The sequence below is a fragment of the Camelina sativa genome, chromosome 8 (assembly GCF_030686135.1).
Source record: "Camelina sativa cultivar CO46 ecotype springtype chromosome 8, ASM3068613v1".
NCBI classification, from domain to species: Eukaryota; Viridiplantae; Streptophyta; class Magnoliopsida; order Brassicales; family Brassicaceae; genus Camelina; species Camelina sativa.
The window spans coordinates 25,168,186-25,178,394 of record NC_141887.1 but is presented as its reverse complement, the minus strand read 5'-3'; the positions used below and the strand labels follow the sequence as shown (position 1 = coordinate 25,178,394).

At 31.4% G+C, this 10,209-nt stretch overlaps 1 protein-coding gene and 1 pseudogene across 2 annotated transcripts; one reads left to right on the top strand and one right to left on the bottom strand.

Annotated features, from left to right (window-relative positions):
• Positions 1–822: 822 nt before the first annotated feature.
• LOC104707955 (transcription factor bHLH57) lies at positions 823–3,282 on the top strand. The gene is made up of 4 exons (XM_010424415.3): positions 823–1,270; positions 1,618–2,080; positions 2,195–2,596; positions 2,891–3,282. Exons 2-4 carry the CDS (start codon positions 1,628–1,630, stop codon positions 2,999–3,001), a joined length of 966 nt encoding a protein of 321 aa, XP_010422717.1. The 5' UTR covers positions 823–1,270; positions 1,618–1,627; the 3' UTR covers positions 3,002–3,282.
• Positions 3,283–9,130: 5,848 nt separating this feature from the next.
• LOC104707954 (aquaporin TIP1-3 pseudogene) lies at positions 9,131–10,113 on the bottom strand (annotated as a pseudogene). The gene has a single exon (XR_015564135.1). The product of XR_015564135.1 is annotated as an aquaporin TIP1-3 pseudogene (transcript).
• Positions 10,114–10,209: the final 96 nt, after the last annotated feature.

Here is a 10,209-nt window from a genome sequence, read left to right as displayed (position 1 = left end):
AAAAGTAAATGAAATAGCTGAAGTAAAAGACATGAAAACCCTTTTTAGGAGAGAACTAATTATTAAAAGAAATAGGAGAAGAGGAAGAGGAAGAAGCAAGAAAGGGTTTGGTCTTCTTTTCTGATTCTGAAACTGTCTTAATAAGAGTGAGAAGTACGGTTCATGGAAAGTGTGTCCCTACCAAACAAAACTGTCCTCACTGCCATCTTCAATAATACTTTACGGGGACCCCTCTCTCTAGTCCTAGTCCCAACGCACCATCTCATTGTTGTGTCTACAAAATACAGATTTACATATATATACACTGTATATATATAGTATAGTACCTATGTGGATTTAGCCACTTCCTAACAGTTGCAGTCAGATTATATGGTAACGAAATGAAATATATATACGGCTAATGTGTAACCCGAATGATGCCAACATATCAACGTAGAAGAAGATTAGTTAGATAATGACTGTTAATTACTAACTAACTATCCTAATACTTTTTTTTTGTTGAATATAACTCTTTTAGGGGTTACACTAGTTATTATATTTTGTGGACGACCGAAATATCAAATATCAGATCCTATGTTTTGCCTATGAAACATCAAACGTCTGCGTTTAAGCCCTTATCAATCCAGACAATGCTTTTTTGAATGGTGAGGTAAGATAAGCGCTTCACATTGACCGCATAGCCAAAGTTAAAACTAGTTAATAACAAAAAAACAAAAACCAAAAGAGTATTGTTGTTGTCTCTATCCAAAGAAAAAATATATAATTTAGGCTAAACAAAAAAATTAGAAATATAAAGAAGACAATATTATATAAATTTGATCTGGAGGACAGGAAACCTACGGATATTGTTTGCCTCAGAATATTTAGATTAGATTTAAAAAGAATTTTTTTTATTTGTTTTCAATCTCAAATATACATATAAAATTCGGATATATATTTATATCTATATGTAAACATACAACGACTATTTAGAATTTCACGGCTTAAGGGTTTTATTTTTTATTTTTCCACCCTTCGTTTATATACATGCACGCCTTCTCTCCTTTTTTATATATGTGGAAGCTGCATTTATTAAGAAAACTAGAAAGTGTCAAACCCCAAAAAGAATGTTTTTGGCTGAGAGGAGAGAGAGAAGATGAAGAAGAAGTTGTAAATTTGAAGACTACTTGAGGGGAAAGAGACCAATACAAACCCAAATTTTCATAAATTATTACTTCATCAGAAGAAGTCCATTCGAGAGAGTTCTCCTAAAGCGTCAATTGATTCTCATGTAAGCCTCTCTTGTAATTTATTTTTTGACTTAAATTCTCATTGAATACTGTTTTGTTTTGTGCATTTACTCTTCTTCTTCTTCTTCCTCCTCCTTTTAATTTGGATGATATAACATTCAATGCTTTATTTCATTTACAAAAACTTATCCAAATTCCTGCTACTTTCTTGTTGTTTCCTCTCTCTGCAACATTCCTTATTTCTCATAATTTAATGTTCTCTCCTCGTACATCCTCTTTGTTCTGTCTTAAGAAGTCCACCCACCAAACCATTAATTTCTTTAAAGTTTCAATTTTTTCGAAAAGGGTAACCTAAAAAACTAATCTTTTTTTTTTCTTTTTGTTGAAGCTAACTAATTATGGGAGGATTAATGAGATTTGGTGAATTAGAAGAACAATTTTCTCAGCTTTTAGACACTACAACAGAAGAGAAGATCCCATTTCTACAAATGCTTCAATGCATAGACCCAAATTTTACAACAGCAGAACCATTTCTCCAATCACTTCTCCAGATCCAAACCCTAGAACCTAAGAGCTGTCACACTCACACCCTTGATGCAATAACCATCAAAAGAGATCCGGGTCAAACAGATGACCCGGAAAAGGATCCGAGAACAGAAGACGGAGGAGCAGCAACGACGACGGTCCTCAAAGAAAAAAGAAAACGGAAACGTACAAGAGCTCCAAAGAACAAAGACGAAGTTGAAAACCAAAGAATGACTCACATTGCCGTCGAACGTAACCGAAGACGACAAATGAATGAACACTTAAACTCCCTCCGGTCTCTCATGCCTCCTTCGTTTCTCCAACGGGTAACAAAATGTTTTAAGGCTTCTTTTAATCTTTTTTTTTTTTCTAATGAAAACGTTTCACACTAGTCTTTCGATATGTTTAGCTTAAACAAGAAAACGTTTTTGTTTCTTTAGGGTGATCAAGCTTCGATCGTGGGAGGAGCAATAGATTTCATAAAGGAACTCGAGCAACTCTTGCAATCTCTAGAAGCTGAGAAACGAAACGATGGAACTAACGAAACTCCTAAAACGGCGTCGTCTACTTCATCTTCGTCTCGTGCATGTACTACTAACTCTTCTGTTTCTAGCGTCTCGACGACGTCGGAAGATGGATTTCCGGCGCGATACGGCGGTGGGGAGACGGCGGAAGTGGAAGCTACGGTGATACAGAACCATGTGAGCTTGAAGGTTCGGTGTAAGAGAGGAAAAGGACAGATCTTGAGAGCTATTGTCTCCATTGAAGAACTAAAGCTTGCGATTCTACATCTCTCTATCTCTTCTTCCTTTGACTTTGTCGTCTACTCTTTCAATCTCAAGGTATTTAAAATTATTTAATCTTTATTTACATCTTATAAACAGTTTCAGTTTCCCCTAGCTTAAGCAAATTAAGTAGTCTTATGTAGCTAGCAGTTAATTTGACTTTTTGAGGAAAATTAAGGAATCTACATTTTTAGAGATCTTTTGTTAAGAAACTTAAAATGCATGATAACATAAATACTTGAAAATGTATAGTGCCTAGAAATGTGTCTTTTAAGGTTTTTTGTAAACTAGTTGCCAAGTTTTGTTTGATTTTGGAGAGACGAGAAATGAATGGTGTTTGCGCGCATGCAGATTGAAGATGGTTGTAAATTAGGATCAGCAGATGAGATAGCGACGGCCGTTCATCAGATCTTCGAGCAAATCAACGGTGAAATGATGTGGTCAAATCTTAGTCGAACTTAGTTGACTTTTGAGTTTATTTTTTTTTCTTTCTTCTACCTAGTAATGTGTGTTACTTTAGTTTACAAAAGAAGAGAAGTAAAATAAATAAAACAAAAAGGAAAAACCAAATAGGTGAGATTTTTTTGGGGTCGCTAGTTTTATTAGCTTTTAGCTTTTTAGACTAGCCGCACGGTCTACATAGACATTACGAAGAGGAGAAACAATGACATTATGAAAAAGGTTATATTGCCTGTAATTTTCGAATAGAGTTATAAGATTGATTAATTAATATCAGTTTCCAATTCCCATCTACAAAAAATGTATAAAAATTCCCATTTCTATATAGGGGAAGTTAAGAAATTGACTTTGTTAGTCCGTAGTAGAATGGTTACGGAAATGGAAACAAATACAATTAAAGCTGAAAACATCATTACAATGTTTACAAAGAACAACAAGTCGTCGTCTACACACTTTCGCATTCTCTATTTTAAGATTTTATTTTGCATATATCCCTACCTTTTGATTATATATCTTCCATGCGTCTGACAAATCTGTGCTTTGATAGAAAAGGACACAGCTATCATATAATATCAAAAAACATATTTTTTTTCTTTTTGTTTCATCGACGTCTTTAGATTAGGGCAGTGATTGGTGATCTTGAAAAGCTGGAAGTTTTCCTAAAAAGTAGAAAACCGCATTAGTTACACCCATCATACTTAAATTGTTGATTTGCGTTTTTATGGAAACAAAAAAAGAAAAACCGCTTTATTTTTTTTCTTTTCTATACGTTAAAAAAGGCACCTCCAATAAATACTTACCATTTATGGTGCAGAATTCTCAAAATCCGCTTTTCTAATTATTTAATTAATAAAAATATAATTATATAGTAAATGATAATAAATTATCAATAATAAAATAAACAATATTACATATTTATTAAAGTTATAACTTATGTACTTAATCAAATTGTATATAGATTAGAAAAAGTTATGCAATTTGTAAACAGATTAGAATAAGTATGTACTTTATAAATTTTATATCAAAAATATATAATTAAATATATAAAAATATGCTTTAAAGATTTTAATATTATAAAAAGTAATCAATTGTTTCTTAGATTAGTTTTATAATATTTACTATTATTATAAATTTTCATCAGGATATCAAATTTCTCGGATGCAGATTTTACAGATGTAATGACTGAGACGAACAACAACCAAAATTTTGAGCATGATATAGGTGACATGGATGCAACAGAGATAGCAGATGGAGAAGTTTTTGATCAACTATAGTATTTAAGGTTTATAAATACAATTATTTTTATTATCAATTCATAAAATACAATAATATACAAATATATTAATTATTAATAAATTTATTTATAATATATGTAATTCGCACCGCTTTCTCTTTTTTTACCATTCACACAATTAATACTAACCGCAAATAGTTTTTTTCACCAATCAAATATCATTCTGTACTGCTTATTTTGTATAAACCGCATTTGTCCCGCAATCCGCATGTACTGCAGTTGATATGTACTGCACTCTAAAACCGCTTTTCCCGCATAACTAAAACCGCGGTCACCATTCAGACCCTAGATCTCTAATAAAAGATGAGAAAGGTGACAGAGAAAATTTAATATTCCAAAGATTAAAAAAAAGCATCGTAAAAGGAAGTCTATGGTCAGAGTCTCATTGACACATCCGTCTCACTTGTTATACGTAAAACTTTAGCCTACTACTACGCAATGCACATTACTTTTATTTAATCTATTGATTTCCGGAAATATTAAAAACATAATTACTTCTAATATTTTAAATGAAGAAATGATAAAATCAGAATAAAAATGTGAAATTATGCAATGTGTGAATGATAGTAGTAAAAAGCCATGTTTTAGCAATAGTTAGGAATTAGTCGGGCAGTCGGATGGGCCTAGCGCCTAACGAATAATCAGAAATCAAATAAAGATTTATCGGAGACTAGATTTAAGGTTATTTTATTAAATTATTAATAAAATAAAAATAATAGTACTAAATATATGTATAATTCTATTTATGTTAAAAGAAAAATATCAATAAAATATAAAACTATAGTATTGTTTTTAAAATTATGGTAAACACATAAAAACGTAATTTTAAAAGAAAATTTATGTTTTTATTTAAAAAAATATATATTAAGTATTGTAAAACATCATAAACTATTAATTTAAATATCTAAATAACAATATATATATATATATATATATATGATTCCAAACACAGTCAGTATACACAAAATTATGGAAAGTAATCGGATTAGACGGGTTATAATTAAATTAGACAAATATAATCAGATAATTGATGCTAGGTGAGGATAGGCATGACCACAGTTACGGTTAAAAGTTTTCTTTAACTTTAACCGTAACCGTTTAATAAATGGTTAAACGGTTACGGTTAAATAGGTTCCGGTAAAGCGGTTACGATTATATAAGGTTATAGTTATTTGATAATATGATATGATTAATATTATTTGATGATATAATATAATTGATATTATTTATTTATAATTAATATGTTCTTTTAGTGAACTCATATTTCTATATATTATATGATTCATATTAGATAAATAATTACTAGTATATTTTATTATGTTTTTAAAACGGTCACAGTTAACAAATTACAGTTTAACTATGTGGTTAACCAACAGTTTTGATATGATTATGGTTAATTAATGGTTATGGTTAATATAATTTATACCATATATTTATGGTTAACTATTACGGTTTTTAACTATTTTATACGGTTACGACTGGTTACGGTTTGGATATAGTTCGGTTACAGTCTGAAATACAGTTACGGTTTAATTTTGGCATGCTTAAGTGAAGATTAGTCATTAATCGAGATGGAAATAGTGGATTTAATAATTTTATAGGACGTAATCAAGGCTAGGTGAACATATAATTTTATGTGCGGGCTTATCGCTTACCGTTTTTTAAACAGTTTTGCTAATAATTTTTTATATACAGTTTATTTTAGCTTTTCTTTAATTGTAGAAAACTTGAAAAATATAATTTGACAGTTCATTGTTTTAATACTTCACATATGTTTTTTTTCTTTTTGTAATTGACTTATTGTATACATGCATAAACAATTTTGTTTTGAGAGATTTAAACATTCTACAATTCTTGTCTAAAATTTCAAAAGAAAATATAGCTTGATCTAAGGATGCATATTTGGTAACAAAGAGTTTTTTTGGTTGATACATTCATTAAGATATAATTAAAATAGACATCTTCCTTTCATGTTAGCTCTTCAATTTTTGAATATAACTCTAATTTGGTTTTTAATAAAAATTTCATTCAGTTTTCTTTTTAACAACTTATAAATATTATAATATGAAAATCAACAGTCATGAATTTATTCAACTATCTTCCTCTTTGTCTCTTTATTTTTCTAAACCAACATTATACAGTTTTATTCAACTATCTTCTATTTGATAGTGAACAGAACCCCAATCTTCTTTATATATAAAAATTTATTTCTTTAGGGACAAACTTATATGAATTTTTTTACAATATTAACCAATATATCTATCGCTGCTGCAACTCTTCAAACTATTGACAAAATTGTAACATCTAAACCATATGTCCATATATTCATGGTTTACGCCAAGAGGAAGAAGTGGCGCTTTGATTCACTTCCAATGTCCTTTTAACTTTTGGTAATGCATCTATTTTTTTAGGACATGCTCTAAGCTTTTCTAAATTTTTTATGTAACTATTAAAACTATTTGTGATATAAAAAAAATAAAAAAATAAAAAATGTTTCATATTCCTTTAAATTTATTTAGATCTGTTTGCTTTTATCGAGGATAGATAAATAGGTAATACTCTTTCTACTGCTGATGTATCACTGAAATAGAGAGTGGCTATCTTTCGTAATATAGATTGTGTGTAAGAGTGAACAACAAGATCAATAAACCGGTCACAACTCTCTTCTTTTCCAACTTTTTGGTCAAAGTCAAACCATTTGGTCATTTTTTCATAGTACGTTTTTCAAGTAAAGTAAATAATTAGTATTGACTATTGAGTAATAATAATATCTGTATAATATTTACTCATTTTGTTTTGGGCTTTGAACAAAAGCCCTTGTAGATATTGTGATAAGATGAAGCCTAGTTAACTGTAGATATAGCCTTTTTATATAAACCCATGTTAGAAATGCCAAAAAATTACTTAGCGTTATGAGTCAAATTCGTGAAATTGAGGTTTTTGATTTGCGAGTCTTTATTTGATATTGAGTTACAAAACTCGAGGGATGTGTTTATTTGATGATTCTTATTTGATCTTTTCGAAGAATACTGTATTTCATAGTTGTAAAGAGTTTGTAGTTTTTTTTTTCTAAATAAATATTGAAAATTATAACAGCTTAAACGTTGTTTTACAACATCTAGCGACAACAAATTTTTTTTTTAATATAATTTTTAGTGATTGGTGATAGATTATATCGTGATTATGAGTAAGTCCGTTAATATATAAAAAATTATAGTCTTGCTAATTGATTTTGAGTTGGAAGCTCATACCAAGTCCGAATTTAATATAGTATCAGAGCCTACACACGTTGACCCGTTAATTAGTCCGACCCCGATGGAAATCCGATCACCCCATTAATTGAGGTTCAAAGGAAGGCCAAATTCTATCGAGATAGCTAAAAAAAAAGAACATTATCTCGAGGGGGTGTGATGGATTCTATCGAAATTAATAGCTAGAAGAGCCATCATCTTGATGAGGTGTGTGGAGAATAGATCCCACATCTAATAAATATAAAAAGATTTAATTAATATATAAAATATTAAAGTTTCTCCATTCATTGTCAATTGGTTTTGAGTTGGAAGCCGTACTAAACCCGAATTTAAGAGTTGGTTTTACATATTATATTCAAGTTCGTCGGTCGTGCGATCATCACTGCACGAAGACGAAGAAGGCGATGGTGAAAACTAATACTTCTTTGAATCCGTTAGTAAAATTCAAATCTTCTTTAGGTCTATTATGGTGTTTTTTTTTTTTTTGTGTAAATATTATTCTTTTCTAAAACCTCAAAATTTATTTTAATGATATTTACATATTGAGAATTGCTCAACGCGCGTACGCACTTTTGATATAATTATAACATTTTAGTGTGGACTTTTTAAATCATCATATCATGTAATACACAACAATTCAATTCGTTCTACTTTGTTGTCTATCCGACATTCCGACTATTGCCAATTTTTTTTTTTTTTTTTTTTTTTTTTTGTGTGTGTGTGTGTGTGTGTGTGTGTATTATTAATGTTAAGAGAATATTGACTAAATGAGAACACATACATAGAATTATTTTTTTTTCTTTTTCACTAAAGATTTTATTTTAACAAAATATTGAGTTCTCTTTTCTACGAGAAATAATGTTGCAACATGGTATAAAGTTATATCATACGAACATTAATATATATATCTTCTAAATCCACGATGTAATAATGATTGAGGAGGGTTGTGGGTTGTAGATCGAGACTCGACGGTATGATCAAATCTCGTCATCGCACTTTGCTTGAACGTGCAAGCGACTCCCAAACGCGTTTGTTTAGAGGAAAAACCGGGACACCGAGTCACCGAGATACCGTTCATACATATACAATAAATCTAACTTCATATTTCAATCTAATTAATTATAAACAAAATTTTAACATCTGAAACCCATTTTAAACAATATTTTAACATCTAAATTCCACCAAACGTGAATTTTTCTATATTTTTGATCTGCTAACCTTTAAAGCAACATTTTAATATTCCGGTAGCCTAATCTAATGAATAAAAATTGTCTCTCATTCTTGTTTCATTCTGTATTAGATTGCGTCCTTTTTATTTGTTCGTTTTAAATAATTAAATCCACTCAAATATATATTAAACAAGATTCACACATTAGAACGTGCTTACGTGCATGGGCCAACTAACCATATCTTACATAGTATTGATAATAGCGGGCCCCATTACTTATATTTTATATGTTTTCACTATGGAAGCATAATCTCAACAATATGCCATAAAATAAAATTCGTTGTACATGAATTCTTCATACGTGTGGCTGAATACTACTACGTAAATCCAAGATATATAATAATTCAATCTAATTTGAATTAATGTTAAATTCTCCATCAATCGATTTATTAATCACTTAAAAACAACATACTGTATGTAGTAGAATCAACATTTCAGCCACACAACTAAAAAAAAACATTAGAAAAGACACATGAGAGAATAATAACATCAATATCTCTCACAATACCCTTTAGTAGGGCACACCAGGAGATTTAAAACCCTAACTTAGAAATCATTAGAAGGAAGTGGTTCATGCCCATTACTACTGATAAAGATAGTGTCATAAACAATAGCTGCAATGCCTGCACCGATAAAAGGACCAACCCAATAGACCCAATGATTCGTCCACGTCCAGCTAACCACGGCGGGACCAAACGAAACCGCAGGGTTCATGGAGGCTCCGTCGAACGCACCACCGACGAGAATATTAGCTCCAACGATTAACCCAATCCCTAAAGGAGCAATGATTCCAATATCACCTTTCTTGGGATCCACGGCAGTTGCGTAAACCGTGTAAACTAACCCAAACGTCATCACAATCTCGAAAATTACGGCATTCCACGGTGTGACTCCATAGGATAACGAAAAAGCTGACGTTTCCATACCGCCTGTGCTTACCTTAAGCAACAAGCAAGCTACAACTGCACCGAGTAACTGAGCGATCCAATAAAGAATAGCTCTTAACAAGGTAATGTTTCCGCCTATAAAAGCTCCGAACGTAACCGCGGGATTCACATGGCCACCTGAAACGTTTGCTCCAACGGAAACCGCAACGAACAACGCAAACGCATGTGACAAAGACGCGGCCACAAGGCCCGAAGGTGTGGCTGGACCATCTCCTGTTAGCTTCCCATAAGCCATCCCAGAGCCTTGACCCGCGAAAACGAATATAACCATGGAGAAAAACTCCGCGAAAGCAGCTCTAATCGCATCGGGGCGACTAGCTTCTCCCGGCGTTCCAATCGCGATTCTGTTGATAGCCATTGTTACAGATAATTTTTTTGGTTTTCTTAGCTTTATCTTTCTTGCTTCACTAAGTTTATATAATTAAAGAGGGGAGTGACATGTGTGTGTTGGAGAATCGTTCAAGAGAGTGAGATTAGTGATTTACGGTAGG